The sequence below is a fragment of the Lynx canadensis genome, chromosome A3 (assembly GCF_007474595.2).
Source record: "Lynx canadensis isolate LIC74 chromosome A3, mLynCan4.pri.v2, whole genome shotgun sequence".
Lineage (NCBI taxonomy): Eukaryota > Metazoa > Chordata > Mammalia > Carnivora > Felidae > Lynx > Lynx canadensis.
In genome coordinates, this window is record NC_044305.1 from 22,769,738 (window position 1) to 22,787,819 (window position 18,082).

General features: G+C 50.1%; 1 protein-coding gene across 1 annotated transcript in view; it reads right to left on the bottom strand.

Annotated features, from left to right (window-relative positions):
• The window catches only part of EPB41L1 (erythrocyte membrane protein band 4.1 like 1), a 127,308-nt gene that overhangs the window by 15,272 nt on the left and 93,954 nt on the right, over window positions 1-18,082 (bottom strand). Inside the window, 3 exon segments of the mRNA XM_030309685.1 lie at window positions 3,127-3,210; window positions 5,379-5,440; window positions 5,443-5,482. Of these exon segments, the coding sequence (XP_030165545.1) occupies window positions 3,127-3,210; window positions 5,379-5,440; window positions 5,443-5,482 (186 nt within the window).

The following is an 18,082-nucleotide window of genomic DNA, read 5'->3' on the forward strand; positions in this document are numbered from 1 at the left end:
TTCCTAGACATTTTCCCCTGGAAATGTCCCACAGGTTCCTAGCACTCATCAGATCCAACCTCGAATTCACTGCCTCCCCGCCCCTGACACACGCCTACCACTAAAGAGCAATCCCCTCGAGTGCTCTCTGTTTACATCAGTGCTTCTCAGACTTGAGGGGTGTCACAGACTTCTGGGCCCTGCCCCAAGGTTTCTGAGTCAATAGGTCTGGGGTGGGGCCCAAAGATTTGCCTTTCTAAAGGTTCCCAGGACTGCACTTCAAGAATGGCTAGGTTAGGGGTGCCTGGGTGGCTCAGTCGGTTAAGCATCTGACTTTGGCTCAGGTTCACAAGTTCGAGCCCTGTGTCAGGCTCTGCACTGACAGCTTGGAGCCTGGAGCCTGCTTCAGATTCTGTGTCTCTATCTTCCTGTCCCACCCCCACTTGTGCTCTCTTTCTCTCAAAAATAAATAAACATTAAAGAAGAAAAGAAGAAGAAGAAGAAGAGGAGGAGGAGGAGGAGGAGGAGGAGGAGTGGCTAGGTTAGGGACACCTGGGTGGCTCAGTCAGTTAAGCATCTAACTATTGGTTTTGGCTCAGGTCATGAATTCACAGTTTGTGAGTTCAAAGCCCTACATCAGGCCCCATGCTGACAGTGTGGAGCCTGCTTAGGATTCTCTCTCTCTCCCTCTCTTTCTGCCCCTCCCATGCTTGTGCATGCTCTCTCTCAAAATAAATAAATAAACATTGGGGGGAAGGGGGAGGAATGTCTGGGTTAGTGTGCAAAGTCACCAGCCCACTTTCCCTCTGTTACTGAACATTCTGTCAATGACCAAATCCTGCGTTTTCCTCTCTCCAGTTATCCCTTAACCCCACTCCCCTTCTTTACACCCACCTCCTCGCACACGGGCCCTGCCCCAGTCCCCAGACTAGCTCTCTGCCTTCTCTTTGGTTTCTCCCAATGTCTGGTCTCCCAATGTGGTCTCGGGATGCTGTCTGTCTCCCTCAGTGCTAGATTCACAGCGCCTGGCACAGTGCATCACATAGTGTGGGTGTTCAACAAATATTTGCCAAAGGAAGGATGGAAGGAGAAGGGAGGACATCAGGGAATTTTCCCTCTTGTGATGTTCCACACGGTTGCTAGAGTAATCTTTCTAAACACAGAGAAACACATACTTGATGACATCATGCCCTACTTCAAAAGTTGGGAGTGATGCCCCACTATCTCCAGGATAAAGTGTGAACCTCCTATATGACATTTGAGGCCCTTCAAGCCCTGGCCCAGCCTACCTTTCCAGATCTTTCCCCTCCCTACCCCACTCCTCTTCCACACACCTGACATCTTGCTTTACAGACCACCTGCCTTTCCCCAAATGTGACATTCCTTCCCATCCTTGTTTTTGCATCTGCTATACTCCCACTGCCTAGAATGCCTTCTGCTGGGGCTGACCCTTCACTTATCCTTTAAGTATAGCTCAAATGTCAATGCCTAGGTAAAGCCTTCTCACTCTTCCTGGTAGGGGTATCACCCCATACCTATCCTCCCTGAGCCCCCCCCACCCCTGCCCCGCCCCCGGAAAGCATTATTGCACTGTTCCATGAAGGCAGGAGAAAATAACAGCAGTTCACATTTACAGACCCCTTCCCAGGTGCCAGGCAAGCCTCTGCACAGATTACCTTGGTCCATCCTCAGGTCAACCCTTTGAGGGATGTACTATTATTGCCCCCATCACCCCATTTTATAGAAGTGGAAACTGAGGCTTGGAGAGGCTCAGATAACTTGCTCAGGGTCATCCTGCCAGGAAGTGGGAGAGCTGGGCCTTGTTCACCACTGTGTGCCCAGGACCTAAACAATTATATGTACCTGTGATCATTATTTGAACAAATGACTTCTAGCAGGTAGCATATTTTCTTCATCTCTGTATTCTGTACCAGGCAGACAATAGAGAATAATAAATGTTTTTGGAACAAATAAATGGATGGATGGGTGGGTGGGTGGGTAAATGAACAATGTAGCTCCCTACTCACTATGGTATGAACTTAAATTTAGCCCTATAAGCATCCTGATGCCACATGGAGAGGACTAAGGGAGAAGAGGAACTGAGTGACCAGGAAAGAGGGTGCGCACTGGTAACTGGTTGGGATTTATTTGTCTTTGCTCAAAACCTACCTGCTGGGTAGTCTAAAGGCAATTCTCTTCCTATGTGTATATCAGGGTTTCAGCAAGAGAAAGCATTTGAAAACAACTTTCCACTGACTCAAGACAGATCCAGCCCAGACATTAGCATCAGCCCCAGCCCCAGCCCCGGCCCCAGCAGCCACGGTTCACAATGGTCAGAATGAGGGTGCAGAGTGGGTGATGTGTATAGTGAGGCTTCTGGGGTCAGAATGCCTGAGTTTGACCTGGTTCTACCACTTACTGGGTGTGTGACTTTAGGAAGTCACTTAACCTCTCTGTACTTCAGATTCCTCATCTGTAAAAGGTGGAGAAAATAGAGAATCCCCTTTAGTTTTTGTGAGGACTCAGTGAGATCACCATTCATGGTTCTTGGCACTTTGCATGGGAACACAGCCTGGGTGCCTAATGCTATCTGGTCTGTGTCACCATTAAAGGATCTGACGTTACCAGACTCTCTTAAGAACCTGTGAACAAGGCAGAATGGGAACTATTCCCACTTTACAGATGAAGACACCTGAGGCCAAGGACCTTCCTTCACATGTCAGACCACAAATAGGTAGCAGAACCAGAGTCCTGAGCTTCCAACTTACGTTCACTGCATGCCACCTACTGACCAAGGTAAGGAAGTGGCCTGAGACATGAGAAAATGCACAGCTGCCAGGAGCTAGCTGCCAGGGATCTTCATGTATTGCCAATAATCAAATAACCAAATGGTACCATCCTCCCTTTACCCCTGCTGTGGCTGAGATGGTCCAGATAACTGACACTCAGGGATTCCACCTCCCGCATTATTCAATTTGGAAAACTGGATGTCCTGTGGTAACAATGGTCCCAGATTCTACATCCCATGTCTGTTGCAGTGAGGGCAGATGAGGACTTCCCCAGATGGCCAAGGCTGTGATATTGTTACCTGGCTGTTTTAGTGCAAGGGGGCTGGTCAGAGAGGGAAATCTCTCAGGTCCTACTTACCATGGTGGTTGATATGGTCTCCGTGGTGATGGAGGGAGCAGTTGTTATGGACTCCTTTCCCCCTGGGGCAGTCCCATCAACCTGCTGGCCAGAAGAGTCATGAGAGATAGAGAGAGAGAGAGAGAGAGAGAGAGAGAGAGAGAGAGAGAGAGAGAGAGAAGCACACCAGATGCACCTGAAGCTTCTGTTACTTGGGTGGGTGGCATTCCCAGTTACAGAGTGATGGGCTGTGTGAGTGAACATGCACTGGTGGGGAGGGGAATCTGTCTACACAGGGAGTGAATCACAGGTGGGAGGGGGATGCTCACAAGTCCTCCTGATCATTTGAACCATCTTATTTGACAAAGGACAACAAATCAGATAGCCTGACAAGTCTAGGCAAATTTTAACACATGTGTTCTTTGATTCCATTGCTGGGAATTCATCCTTTGCATGTAAACTTTGAAAACTTTGCCAAGAAGTATGACAAAAAAGTTCACTGAAGCATTCACCATTAACTGCCAAGGACACAAACAGCCACAAGTCCACTGATGGGAGAATAAGTCAGGACTCACTCCCAAGTGGGACTGAGAAGAGCAAGGTGGGCCCACATATGGCAAATGAGGAGTGATCTCCAAGACAGTTATCAAGAAAAAAAGGTCAGGTGTAAAAGAGCATCTCTTTCGTGCAAAATTCTAAAATATCTAGAGATGTGAGTGTATAGGTTGGAATATGCATATTTTTTTCCTAGGAAGAATCACAAGACAATTTCAATTTGTTCTATTTGAATTTCATAATGGAACACTTGGCTGGTTTTTTAAAATTTTCTTAACATTTATTCATTTTGAGAGACAGCAAGACAGAGCACGAATGGGGGAAGGGCAGAGAGAGAGGGAGACACAGGATCTGAAGCGGCCTCCAGGCTCTGAGCTGTCAGCACAGAGCCCGATGCGGGGCTTGAACCCACGAACCGTGAGATCATGACCTGAGCCGAAGTCGGATGCTCAACCGACTGAGCCACCCAGGCACCCCATGCTGTTGTTTTGATGTCAGTGAGAATTACTGGGCTGTTGAATTGGGGGCCTTTTTTAGTTTCTTTATATTTCTCTATACGAAAGCAAAATAAAACATGTGTTACTGAAACAAAATAGGACAGAGAGGGAGCACATTGCCTGCAATCACACAGCTCGTCAGAACTTGAGCGTCTTGACCATTGCACTAGCTACCATGTAGACCATCATGCAAGTGATAAAAAGTGGGGGGGGGTGTATTCTGGAAATGACAGAGTGGCCCACATTGTGTTGGTTTACACCTTACTTTAGTTCTTTTTTTTTTTTTTTAATTTTTTTTTTTTCAACGTTTATTTATTTTTGGGACAGAGAGAGACAGAGCATGAACGGGGAGGGGCAGAGAGAGAGGGAGACACAGAACTGGAAACAGGCTCCAGGCTCCGAGCCATCAGCCCAGAGCCCGACGCGGGGCTCGAACTCACGGACCGCGAGATCGTGACCTGGCTGAAGTCGGACGCTTAACCGACTGCGCCACCCAGGCGCCCCTTACTTTAGTTCTTAAAACACAGACTAGTCTCCTCTCCCTGCACTGTAGCCCCTCTGGCCACAAGGAACCTAGAGGGTATCAGACCTACAATCTCAAGGTTTAAAGTTTAAAAACCACAAAAGAAACTTAGGAAATGTACCATGCACCTGTACACCTGCAGTTCACCTGTGTCTATTTAGGACCACTTTCTCCAGGGGACCAACTACATTTCATCTTGCTAAGACAAATGATTTTCTATCTTTTTCTCACTTTGTTCACATTGCCAATCTGATATGGAATCCGCATACGTCAAAAAATGACCCAATGTGAGCCATCCTAACAAAAGCTGGATTGAGATGTCTCCCTCTTCTCTCCCAGGGATACGTCAAGAAACCTCTTGAACCCCTTCAAACAATCTGAAAGCCACAGTCTAGTCCACTAGCCACTAGCCCTTACGGCACTCCCAGAAAGACAAGGGAGACATGCTCATTCCCATTTGAGAGATGGGAAATTGAGGCTTTTAAGAGGCGTGGTGTGCCCAGGACAGAAAATCATTCCACTACCCACTTCTAGAGCTCAGGGAGGACAATGAAGCTTAGAAGAGCATCGGGGGTTAAAATGGGGGCTCTGGGAAAACAGTGTGGCAAGGGTTGGCCAAGGGACTTGGCCTTGGTGGGGACACCCACCCTTAAATGTCCAATGCTTACGATCAGGGTGCAATGAAAGGCACGGGTTACCTGGGTGCTGTCCACAGTGGTGACTCTGGTCTGCAGTACAGCCTCTGGCTCAATCTTCTTCTGATGGCCAGGCTGCTGACAGTCATGGTTTCTGTTTTCACAGGCTGTAAGGAGATGAGAGAGAACACTCCATAACCCAAGCCCCTGCATGGCTCCTGCTCACAGCCAAATGCAGTGTAGCCCCCATCCCTGCAGCCAGCCAAGTCTCTGGAAGGGCACACAGGTCAGGGCAAAGAGGCACGGTGAGATGTCATAGACGAATAGCCAAGGGGAGAGCCCGAGAACTATCAGCAGTACCCAGACAGGCCTGCTCATGGCCCTGCAGCCACATAACCTCATGGTGGCCATAAGTTGTGTTTTAGGCTACCATTAAAAGAACATCTACTATTCAATTAATATGTTCTGTGTCAGGCCCCACACTAAGTATTTTCCTATATACATCCTGAATGACTTCCGATGATTATGCCATCACCTCCCAGCTGCTTCATTTGAACTGTTCTTGAGAGCAGGAGTCATACAACTGGATGCCTACAGAGGCCAGGCAGGAGATGGAATGGGTGAAGTGGGCTTACGAAGGACTGGAGTGAACTGGAGAACATGTAGGGACCAACTGTGGCCATGGCCTCTGAGTGACTGGATCATTGGATTTTCTTAATGATATTAAAAAAAAAAAAAAAAAAAAACACTGTGGATTTTATATTCAACATCCTTATTTTTAAATCAAGGTCCAAGAAAACACATCTGCTAGCCAGATCTGGCCTGGAGCCACCAGTTTTCAATCTCTACTCTAAAAGGCTTCAGTTAAATGATCAGTTTCTTCAGAGTCCTCCATCCAGGCTAGTTCACATGACTATTAGCATATTAACATATGTGAGCTGAACGAATGAATGAAATAGCTTGTCATCTGGCTGGGAAGGCAGTGAGAGGATTCTCACAGATTACTGTCACCCTGAGATCTAGCCATTTATCCAGTTAGTCATCTATCAGTGCCTGCTATAGGCAGGCTTAGAGCAGCTGCCACCCAGTAGGAAAGCAGACCTGGCTGCCACTAACCTGACTAACTGGGACAATGCCGGGAACAGAAACATTACAGAGCAAGGGGGCTGCAGCAGGTCCAACACTTCTGCCCAGGGTGGTTAGGAAAGCATTTGCTAGGGAAGTGATATCTGAACTTGGTCCTGGAACGTGACGGGTTGCAAGGCAGAGAAAGGGAGGGAAAACCTTCTACCCAGAGAGTACACCATTGAGTGAAAGCCCAGAGTAGATGAGCTCATATTTCAATGCCTGGAACACGGGGGAGAGGGAGAGTGGTGGTAGGAGGTAGACTGGGACTGTAAGAGATGAGGGGGCAGAGGAATCACGTGACAAAGATCCTCTGAAGGAAGGACACAAAGCAGAGGAGACCAGACACAGTCTATCCTGGTGTCCCCCTCCATGCGGGACATTTCCTCTTCTCTAGGAGTTTCCACTGCTACCCCCAAGACCCCAGGGCCAGATGAATTTAAACTGCTGCCCCTTCCCCAGGAAGCCCAGGCCCCAGGGAGAGGAGCCTGGGCCAGGATCAGGAAAAGCCACCAACTTCCAAACCAGGCTGCAGGAGCCCCGCGAGTCCGCAAGCCCCATGCTCTCTGCAGGTGCCATGCAACACAGGCAGGGAGAGGAGGAGTCGAGTAAGACCAGACTGTCTGGCATCGCTTGACCTCAGGCAAGCAATGGGGTCACAGGGTTAAAAACGCCAAGGAGTGCATGTTAGGGGTAAACCAAGATGGCAAACATGCGAGCACAGAACCATGCTGTTCTGCGGAGGGACAGTCATGCCAACACGAGACAGAGCTTCAGGCTGAGGGGCTCTGGGCTGCAGGCTGGTGGCTCAGTCTTCTCACAGATGGCCCGGGGCCCTCTGAACATGCAGTGCCCGCCAGGCCCAGGTCTTCAGGATAGCTCCACTGTACCTCAACTGGGGCATATCTGGGGTGGCGCAGGCCCCATCGATCTGGGCTATCCTCGCTGCCCCCAGACTCGTCTTCCTGGCTGGGGCCCCCCTTGCTGAGATCCCGGGAGAACACCAGGCCCTCAGTTTCGGAGTCGCTTTTGTCTCGGTCGAGCTCAGGCAGGCTGCGGGAGAAGTCTTCAAAGGCGCTGCCGTGGTAGTCACCAATGGACCGTGAAGTCAACCTCAGCCTCCAGGCTGGATGTGGAGCTGACCGTGATGCTGGAGCACTTACGCTCAATCGCCAGGTGGTTGTCTTTCAGGAACACCGCGTCCCTCTCCTGGTCCTGGTCCTCGTCTCCCGTGTCACTCTCTGGGGCCTTGGGACGGGGCGGTTTGACCTTCTCCTCTGAGCCCTCCTTAGCCCTGCTCTCTATGGCCAGATAAAAATCAAAGGAACAGGGGTGTGGGGTGGGAAGAAAGAGAGAGAGAAATCAAGATGGTGAATGACAGAAGAAACCCTGGGGCCATTTCAATGTCTCAATAGAAGAGCAGGTCAGGAAACGAAAAACGCTCCCGGAAAGATTCCTTGGCATGACAAACAAGCTTTAAAAAAACCGCAAAGTTCTCAAGAGTGGGGAAACGCTCCTTTCCGAGGGTCTCCCGCTGATGGCCAAAGCGAGTACAAAAGCAAACATCCTGCCAGTTCGTTCTGGACAGGAAGCCCCATCCAGGGTCTGGATCTGGGAGCTGATTAGAAGCGGCATTGTGCGCAAGGCAGGGATGGGAGCCTGGATCCAGGCCCATCCGTGCAGGTGGACATCAAGAGACAGAAACCAAGGAGGGAGACCCAGGGATTTAGGGAAACCCGGGACGGGGAGGCAGGGAGGCTGGAGCCAAGAGCTTTGAGAAACAAAGAGGAAGCCAACATGGTTTGTCAATTCCACTGAGTCTCTATGGGAGGGATCAGCATCGTCTGGGGGGAGGAACAACAGGGGTTAATTCCTGGGAGCTGGGTGCTGCATCAGTTCAACCCTGAGCTCCATGAGGGGCCGGTGGGCAGGCCCATGGAGTGGAGGTTCTAGTCCCATCAGTGTAATTGACAACAGCAGGCCAAGGAAACGCTGGAGGGGAACCAGCAACTCTTGTCCGACATACATACCTCTCAACTGGCCTGTCAGGGATTAACACCACATGCACATTTTTGGCTGTTCATGACGTTCTTTTTTAAAGCCCAATCTAACACCCACCAAATATTTTTTTAAAGTAGTTGGCTTCAGGTTCTAGAGATTCAGCTGCACTTAGAGATTCACTTGCTAAACTTAACTTCCATTTTAGTTTCTGGAAGGTTGAGAGGTGTGAGGACACATTCCAGACAAGCGAGAGTTGAGCTGCCACAAGAGGCACTGCCCGAGCAGGTGGGAATCTAAGGCAGCGATGCACCCCGGCCAGGTGAAGATGACTGGGTCATCAGGGCACCAAGGGGCTGCAGAGACCTGAGGGCCCGAGGGGCTGGCGAATCTCAGGCGCCCCCCTTTTCCAGGGGGTTTGCTGCTAAGCTGGTGATGTGCTTCTCTTCCCTGACCGCATCTCCGGATGTGTTCTGGATTAGAGAAGATAGTTAGTCTTAAGGAGGCAGAAAGGAACTTGGCAGTGGGACCAAGAGGGAACCAGAAGCGAAGGATGGAAACCTCTGGACTGTCAGCTTCCCAAGGCAGGAGAGCCAGGGAAGGGAAAGGGTGAAGGAAGATCGTTGGACAAGCCAAGCAAAACAGGTAGGAGCCCAGCAGGTGGGGGCAGCAAGGCAAAGCAAGTGTGTAGTTTGCTGTGGTGGTGCCAACCTTCTCCACTTGGGGCTGTGTGACCCTCGTGGCACCAGGTCACACCACAAGCCGAGGGTCCTCTGTGGCTAAGCTAACACAGGCCAACCAGATGACCCATCATTCCGCCTGGGCTATTCTCAGGCTGGTTTAGGGGAAAGAACTCATAGGAATGGACAAGCACCTCTGATCGCAGTAATGATGAGGGGCCACTGAAACATGCTACTACGGAGCTACGCAGCATGCGGTCTACTCCCCCAGCTCAGGGGCAGCGGTGGGGCAGGGGCTCACGTGGCCAGTTCCCCCAGTGGCTACCTCCAGCGCAGTTTCACAGCCTGAATCAGGGGACACGAGCTCAGAGTTCTGTGCATCCTTCCTGTTGGGATGTGGTAGAATGCCCTCCCTGAAGTGTCTGGCAGCCAGTGGCATCACTGAGGAATGGCTGGCTTTGGGGCCAGCAAAGTCCCCTGGGGACTGGAGCTGGACGAAGCCAGATCCAAAAGCTTATTCCGCTGTTGCTCTACCTGACCCATGGAGGTCTCTGGAGACAACTCGTTTATTAGGGCCCTGGTTTCACCTTAGACTTCACTCGGCGAGTTTCAGCTCCATGGGTCTCAAAGATCCGAATTTTATTGGCCACTGAGGTCTTGCTAATATCTTCCCAGGGAGCCCTCTCGGCCCCCCAGCCTGGAAGGAGGTCATCTCCCTTTGCTTCCCTGGAGGGAACACCAACGACAGGGGTACAGCTCCCTCAGCTTCTTCAGAGACAACTCTGGGCTTTCTGCTGGCAATGGGAGGTGCCCTGCGCTCTCCTCTGTCCAGGGTCACGAACAGTCCTACGTGGGTCCTTAGGCTCCGGGCTCTCTTTAAAAGGATGGGCATGTTTGAGAAAAGCAGGGGACTGTTCTCCAAAAGGATCCCCAAGGGTGTGGAGGCTCCCCTGATCCACGAGGGACTGGGCTTGGAGAAGTTTCCTCTGGAGCTGCCTGAGCCTGAAAGGGACCAGGGAAGCTGGGACAGGGGGGATCACCTCCATCTGAAGAAACGCTTGAGGCCTTGCTGTCCTCCGTCACAGGGTCTCCTGTTTGTGTGTGAACCAGTCCCCTGTCTTGGGGCAGGAAGCTGCCTCTGTCCGGTTTGGCTGGCTTCCTGACATCATTAGGAGGGATGGACCGCAGAACGATGCAGGCTGGGAGTCTGGGCGCATGCCTCCTCCTCTGTGAGGTGAGTGGTTCTTCCATCCTGCTGGGATATTTTCTCAGCCTCTTCTGTCAAATCTCCACTCTTGGGGGTCTCTTCCTCTGTGCCTATGTTGGATGCTGGGTGGCTAAATTCTCTTTCCACCCCCGCCTAGCTTCTTCCCAGTCCTCAGCAAATGTCTGCCCTGGAGAAGGTCCCTTACCAAGCTGCTCAACAAAGACCTCCAGGCCATCTGGTCTTCTGTGGCTCCCACGGATCCCTGCCCCTTGCTCTAAGGAGGCTGTGTGGGCTTCACTCTCTTCATCCTCATCCCTGCTGGAAGCTGCAGCAAAGCCCTGTAGGCCTGAGGAATTCCGCTCAGAGCTCTCTAGGAGCTTCTCTGGGAGCTCTATCCTGGTCTCGTCAACAGGAAGGGCATCCAGAGGTGGAGGGGGGGACTTGGTCTTCAGAATCTTTCTCTCCATAGTTTAAGTAGAAGCTCCGCTCTGCAAAGGAAGGTTCAGTTTCAATCACTCGAGTCGGCTCTGGCTTCTGACTGGGCTGGGTCCAGTAGAAACGACTGGAGTCCTCCCTTGTCGGAGGCTGGAGAGGGGATCTCGGCCTCTGCTGGCCTGGCCCCTGACGCAGCAGATCTTCCACAAATCGGGATCTCCTCCAGCTCCTTCCTCAGTTCCATCTGGCCCTCCAGCTGACCACCTGAGATCCAGCGCTTCTTGATGGTCGCCTCCCCAGTGCCCACCCTCAACTGGGAGCCCTCAAGGAGATTTTTCTGCCAGTGTGGAGCCTGCAGCCAGAGAAGGCCCTCCTGGGCCTTCCCTGACCCAGGGGCCTTCCTCCCACACTGACTCGAAGTCTCAGGGCTTGCAATCATCCTTCCTTGTTGCTGGGTCTTTGCTCTTCTGACTCCCACCATTTCTCTCTGTGGCCACTTCAACTTTGAACTTGTCCACCAGGATGTTTACCTTGGAGAGTCTGCCATCAGCAAGGATATTTGTTGCGGCCTGCCTTACTTTCTTCCTGCTGCGTGGTGGCCGCTTTTAGGAGACTGAGTTCTTCTGGCCTAGTGTACTCTCTTTCTATAAATACCCAATGCTCTGAACCCTGTGTTTCAATTGGAGCAAGAAGAGTTACATGAAATATAGGCACATGAAAAACAGGTCACTGTTTCCTGTGCAAGAAGGGACCAACCTACCACCAAAAGTTAACATGTCTCCAGAACTGGCTGGGGGGAGAAAGGCGTGACATGCTAGTCAGCCTCATTAAGGCTACCCTTCCCGTCAGGCACCCAACAAATTATTTACCAACTCCCCTCAACCACTACCCCAACTTGGTAAAATGGGATGGGGTCTCATGCCCTCCCCATGTTTAATCATGGGACAATGGAGATCCACAGATGGGCCAGGACTCTTCCTCTTCCTTTTTTAATAATACAATTGCCACTGTCAGAGGAGAAAGTAACTTACATCACATGGAGTCTTTGAAGGTTAAAACAAAAAGAACTCCTAGGAAATCTTCTAGTCCAATTTCCTCATTTGTGCAAATGTGTAAACTGAGGCCTAGAGAATGTCAGTGACTTACCCAAGGTCACATTTAGTTCATGGTAGAGTCAAGAAAAGAGTGCCTGATTTTTGATTCCTAAGATCCTTGCTGACTTATCTCACAACCTACAGAATACGGATCCCAGTTGTGATCTAATGTCAAGAGGGAAAGCACTGAATTAAATTCCACAGGCTACAGCCTAAAATCTGACTTTTCCTGCAAGAGTTCCTGGGAAGGAAAGAGATTAGAGTGGAAAATGCCAAATGCGCAGCTCAAGTCAGTGCCAGTCACCACAATGGCTTGAACAGCTTGAATTTGTAGGGTTCATTCCCAGGGAAAAGAATACCAAAGCCTATTCTTGGAGAATTCTACACAAAATCACAGAAAGAGTAGAAAGGGCTGAACAGAAGACATGATGGAAGGAAAAGATCTAAAGACCCCAAGTATCTATCACCCTGTCAAAAGCACCAACAAGAGGGTAGCACTGTCAAACTGTCGACAAAACAGCTTTCAACATCCTTCCTACAGGTCCGTCAAACAATACTTAGGAGGGAATGATGGACTTCAGAATCATTAAAAAAAGCAAGAAGGCCACTGGAATTCTAATGTTGCAGCCAAAGAATACGTTCTTCACATAAAATCTCAATGGAAGTCCAATATGTAACCCAAATACACGGCTGCCATGTTTAAGGGGGAGGCCTCGGCTGCCCTAGTGTCAAGGTATCACCCTCCTTTGAAACCACTGCTCTGACTCAAGCCTCTTATGGTACAGATGTGGAAACTGAGGCCTAGAAAAGGTAAGTACCATGTCCAAGGTCAGAGAGTGAGCTAGGGGAAAAGGCAGGCCTAGAATCCAGTCTCTGACTCCAAGTTCTGGGAAGTGCCTCCATGGTAGATGTGCTAGAAGCTGCTCCCAACAGGAGGGGAGAGATTTATATGACTGGGCTCTGACTCAGGTTACGGCCTGATGAAGAGTCTGTCAGACCCCATTAGATCTGAAGGATTCTGAAAGATCAGAGAGCGCTGTAACTCTCACCTCCACTCCCTCAATCCATGCTAGCAAAAATCTCCATGGTTCTCAGGGAATGAAACTTCATTGAAAGAGTCCTGTCCCATCTGTGGATCCTGCCAACAGGTAGGAGAGACAAGCGGAAGGTAGAAGGCCCATGTGTAGATTTCTGGGATTTTACTGCAGGTTGCTAAGTCTCAGGACAATACCATGTGAACCATCCCAAAGAAAGTGCTTCAAGAGCCTATAGAAGCCAGGTCTCTTTTCTCTTCTACTGAGGAAGGAGGCACCCTCAGTGGCCCCCATTTCAAGCGTGTAGTGACATCATCAGCCTGGCAATGGTGGCCACAGATGGTCAATGATACCCCTTCTGGAATATTCTTGCCCCAAGTCTAACCAAAAACTAGTTTCTAGAAACTAGAAGCCTAGAAATTAAGCTGAGTGGGGTGGGAACTAGCACAGTATAGAAAGAAAAATTCTGCAGAAAGGAAAAAGGAAACACATACTTATATTTAGTTAATCTGTGCCAGGCAATGTCCAGGTTAAATTTAATCCAAACGGTGATGTGGAAAGCAGATACTGTTACCCTTATTTCAGAAGGGGAAACTGAGGTTCCCCAGAGGGGAAGTGACTTACACAGATCACAGAGTGAGCAGTGAGGGAAAAAGAGGCTCTGCTTTTAACAAGTGAAAATCCTGAAAAGAAAAAAAAAGACTTGAGAGCAAAAAGAGAGAACTTCACTGGCACGAAGGCACCGGTAGGACTGCACCTGTCTGAAAGCTGTTCTGACCCTACTACACAAGGCAGATGGGACGTCTGGTAGCCCTGTCGCCACTCTTTCCACAGAGCCAGGGGACCTGCAGTGCCTGTTCAGAGCGCCCCCTGCTATCAGCTGGAAGTACTGTGGCAAGGAGCTGAAGCTGTAGAAGGAAACAGAGCCAGTTCTGTTCCCACCCAAGCCATGACAGGGAGAAAATCTCCCACCAGGCAGTTCTGTGGTCTCTGGGCTGTTGAGTCCCCACCTGGGGCTTTGGGTCACGTTCTGGGCCCTGCTCTTTACAGAAGACACCCAGAAGAGGGGATGCAGGACAAGAAGCCCTCTAGAAACCACAACCTGAGAGAAACCTTTGAAGAAAGGAGGAGTGTTCAGGGGGAGAGGAGGTGCTTAACTCTGAAGGACTGTCCTGGAGGAGGATGCAGAGCAGATCTAAGGGCAGCAGGGGGCAGAGCAAGGCCCCACAGACAGGTAATCCAGAAGGGCAGGTTTTAATTCAACATGAACACTTCTCAATAGATGACTGGAGACAAAATGGTCTGCTGATATGATATGGTATGGTCTGAATGATAAGAGCCCCCTCTGTGGAAGGAGCTGGAATGGACGATTTGCAGGGATGCTGATGAAGGGCGTGTGTTGCCCACCACCCCTGCTCCGGAGTATGGGCACCTGTCCTTGGCTCTAGGAGCAGCTCTGTGCTCCAGGGCATCACTTTTTCCCTAACCTTGGGATGCTACTGACTCCTGTCTGACTTCTGGTAGTTGTTTTAGTTTCACATTGAAGAAAACTTCGGACAGGAACTGTGATTTCTGTTTACCACCTATGTGCTGACTTCTGTCTCTTTTAGAGTTTCAGCACATTTTTTCAGCAGCTAGAAATTTTTTTCCATGGGAATTTAAAAAGGGAGATGCCCTCATATGTACTTTTTGGGAGATGCCAAAAGGGGAGAGCCAGATATCAGGGAGGAAGGAAGTTCCACCCAGATGATTGGTCAGTACCTCCCAATCCTCATGGTCTATGAGCTCTTGGCAGGGAGGAAGATACAGTGCCACCCCCCCACTCCCTGGGCCTGGATGCCATGCCTAGCGGGACTTAGGAGCCCTCCCAACCTCCCCGCTGCCATCCTGGGCACAGAAGTGATGCTCTCCCTCATTAGAACACTTGCCTGGCCAACATCTCTTCAACCCAAGGAATCTCTTGGAGCCAGATGCCCACTTTTGTCTGCCTGCAAGAGTTTAGAGAAGACGAAGGCGGAGGATGAATGAGAAGCCATCCCCTAAACAGCCACTGTTAGACCTTACTCGGGCTTCTGAACAGAGAAAAGACTTCAGGGCAGAAGGCATTTAGGTGCCATGTCCCCTGATCCCAAGCTTAGGCCTCAGAGCCTGCCTGTAAAGTCAGGAGGGGCCCAAGAGAAGGAGATCATTTCAGCCTCTACTTTGACCCAGAGCCAGACTCAGACTATCCTGTCTTCTCAGAATATGGTCTCAGTCTGATTCCTGAAAAAACAATGGATGAGGGAGGGGCTGGCCCTTATGGATCCCTGGGATGGGGACAATTCACTTGTCACAGCATGGGGATACAAGGGCTACCCATTGCTTCTAACCTGCATGGCAGAGCCTGGTCCACCCCCCTCACCCCAGAGAAAGGGTTTCGTTGAGACCATTAGAGTGGCTGTGTGTGGGCGGGGAAGTGCCGACAGTAACCTCAGGAGACGCTGCAAGGCTTTTCTGAGTGAACACTTCCCAGCCTGTGGCCGTCCCAGGCTCAGGTGCAAGTCCCTGCGGAGAGGTTGTCCTGGGTCCTCCGGTGACTGCAGGGGAGGCCCAGGGCCGGAGGAAAGGGAAAGAGGGAGGAAGGGAAGGAGAGACAGAGATAGGAAAAGTGGGAGAGAGAGGAAGCAGGAGAAACACACACACAGAGCCTGTAAATAGCCCAGCTTTGTAAATCCCACACCCTCAGGGTTTGCGGCTTAGATCAGGAAGGAGCCAGTGGGGCAGGAGAGAGAGGAGCTGCCGCTTGTGGCCCTTTAAGGGATGAAGGCCCACAGTCAGCGGCCAGCCAGCACCTTGGCTTTGGACCTTTTCTCACTGCTCTCATTCAAGAGATGTGGAACCATACACTCTCACTCCAGAGACTCTTAAACGAGAGGCTGGGGAGCCATACCGCTCAGACTCTGATCCCAAATTCTGCCCCGGGTGTCTTTGGTTTAAGCAATGGTTCAATCCTGCAGTTTGGGTCTTAGCCCTTCATAAAGTTATCTTTGAAATGAAAACCTGGGTTTGGGAAATGGGAACTCTTCTTAAATTTGGAGCCCCTATTTGATTTAAGTTTCCCCCTGTCTTCCCCTGGTCCAGATGAGGCCCAACAACATATGAGGAAGCTACTAGGACCTCTCTCTGATGACACACTCTTGCAGGAGAGCCCCCACAAAGTCTGTATTTGGATCAGGGATTCCAGTCACCATCGGCAATGGCCCCATAACCATACAGCACTTTGCAGTTTCTAAAGTGCTTTATACCCACTATTTCACTCAGCCTTGCTAGCAACCCTACGGAATGGCAATTTTGGTCCCACTTTAGATGGGCTGACTAGGCTGTGAGGCTCAGAGAGGTATTGTCACCCACCCAACAAACCAGTCCAGTCCTTGCCTACAGCTTCTCCCCATGTCCCAAATCTTCAAGGGCCTCTAAATGCCAGTGGGGGCCTGCTAAATGGTTCATAGCTCCAAGCTGAGCTCCTGGAACAGAATCCCTTCCAGCAGGTGGACTACACTTCTTGGAGCAACAGTGAGGGGCAAGGGTTGGAACAGATTCCACCTTTTAGGAAGACCCGTCTCTAGCAGTTCCAGCTATTACCAGCAGGTGGGGCACACTCCCAAGCCAGGCTGCTCTGAGGCACTTGGGCCCTCCTCTGCTGGAGTCCCACCCTTTCAAAGCCATCTATCCTCACCCACAGCCAGGCCACTCTGGTCAAGTCTCTCAGGGCAAGAGGAGTGGGGCATGTAACTGGATCACCAGGCCAGCTCCCATGGCCCAGGCCAGAATCTTCAGGGTCTCATTTGCGCCAGGGATGATCACAGAGGTCCTCAGTAGATGCAGATTTGCCCTCCTTCCATGGCACTGAACTTAAAGACCCTCAAAGCATCCCTAATATTGTGAATCACCAGCCAGGAAACTACAGGCCAGCAGCCTCACTGGACGAGGCCCTCTGTTATCTGGCATGTCAAGGCCATATGGGGAGTGCTAATTCAATCAAATGTTTACTTATTAGATCATGACTGCATCACCAATTTTCAAAGCATTAGAGAGCAGTACATTCACAGTGGACTCTATCCTGGTCTTCACAAGATTTGGTCTTGCTCTCAGGCAGCTTTGATTTAATAGCAGATACAATGGCCTGGGACACAAGAAAATCAGGGTCTGGTCCCCTCTTCTATCAGCTATGACACTGAACAAGTACTTCCATTCTGGGCCTCAGTGCCCCATCTGTAAAGAGATGACCCTGAACCAAGTACGTTGAGAGTCCTTCCAACTTTAAAAGGGGTTCTGATTTGAAATTAGCCCCAGGACTCTCAAAATGAAAAAGTAACTCCTACTGAGCATCTAGGGACTCTACCAGTCCCTCCATGGTTGATTTTCCTGACTCCTCACAACATTCCTATGAAGTAGGTACTATTTATTATCTCTACCTAATGGAAGCTCAGATGAGGTTAAGTAACAAGCCCAGAGTCATCCAGCTAGCAGGAAATCAGAGTCAGAATTCAAACCCAGGTGGTGTAAGTCTAGATCTGTTGGGTTTGAGACAAGTAAGCAGCAGTGCTAGAGAGAAAACACCTAAGTATAAATAGGGGTTAAATATTGCCAAGATTTTGCAGTGCTAAAAATAATAGCTGGGATTATAAATACAGGAATTCTCAAGGTCCTATCTTTATCTCTTTTTCATTTGAGAAAACATCCCATGTTTTCCACTCTGAAAGACAGGTGGGTGTGGGATCCTTTTCTGAAGCAAAAGGCGCAGGTCTGATTTTTTTGGAGGATTCGTTCCCTCTAGTGGGCTCCAAGGATCCTTCCAGGAGGGAACACCCCCCCACACATACACACACCCCACACACACACAGCCCATCTGTGTTTTCACAACAGGCGCTAAAGGATCTGGTTACTGGATACAACTACTGGGATTCTCAAAGTTTAGTGTGCATGAAAATCACCTGGGGCACTTGTTTAAAATGCTGATTCCAAGGCTCTATCTCCAAATATTCTGATTCTGTCGGTCTGACATGGAGCCCCAGAACCTACATTCCTAAGAAACACCCCTCTCCATTGTACTCCGGCTGATGGAAGGGAATACACCAAGCCACAGTGTCTTCTGAGTTTTTCAAGGTGGTCCCTGGGGCCCAAGGATTCCAAGATACAGTGAATTTGTCTTTCC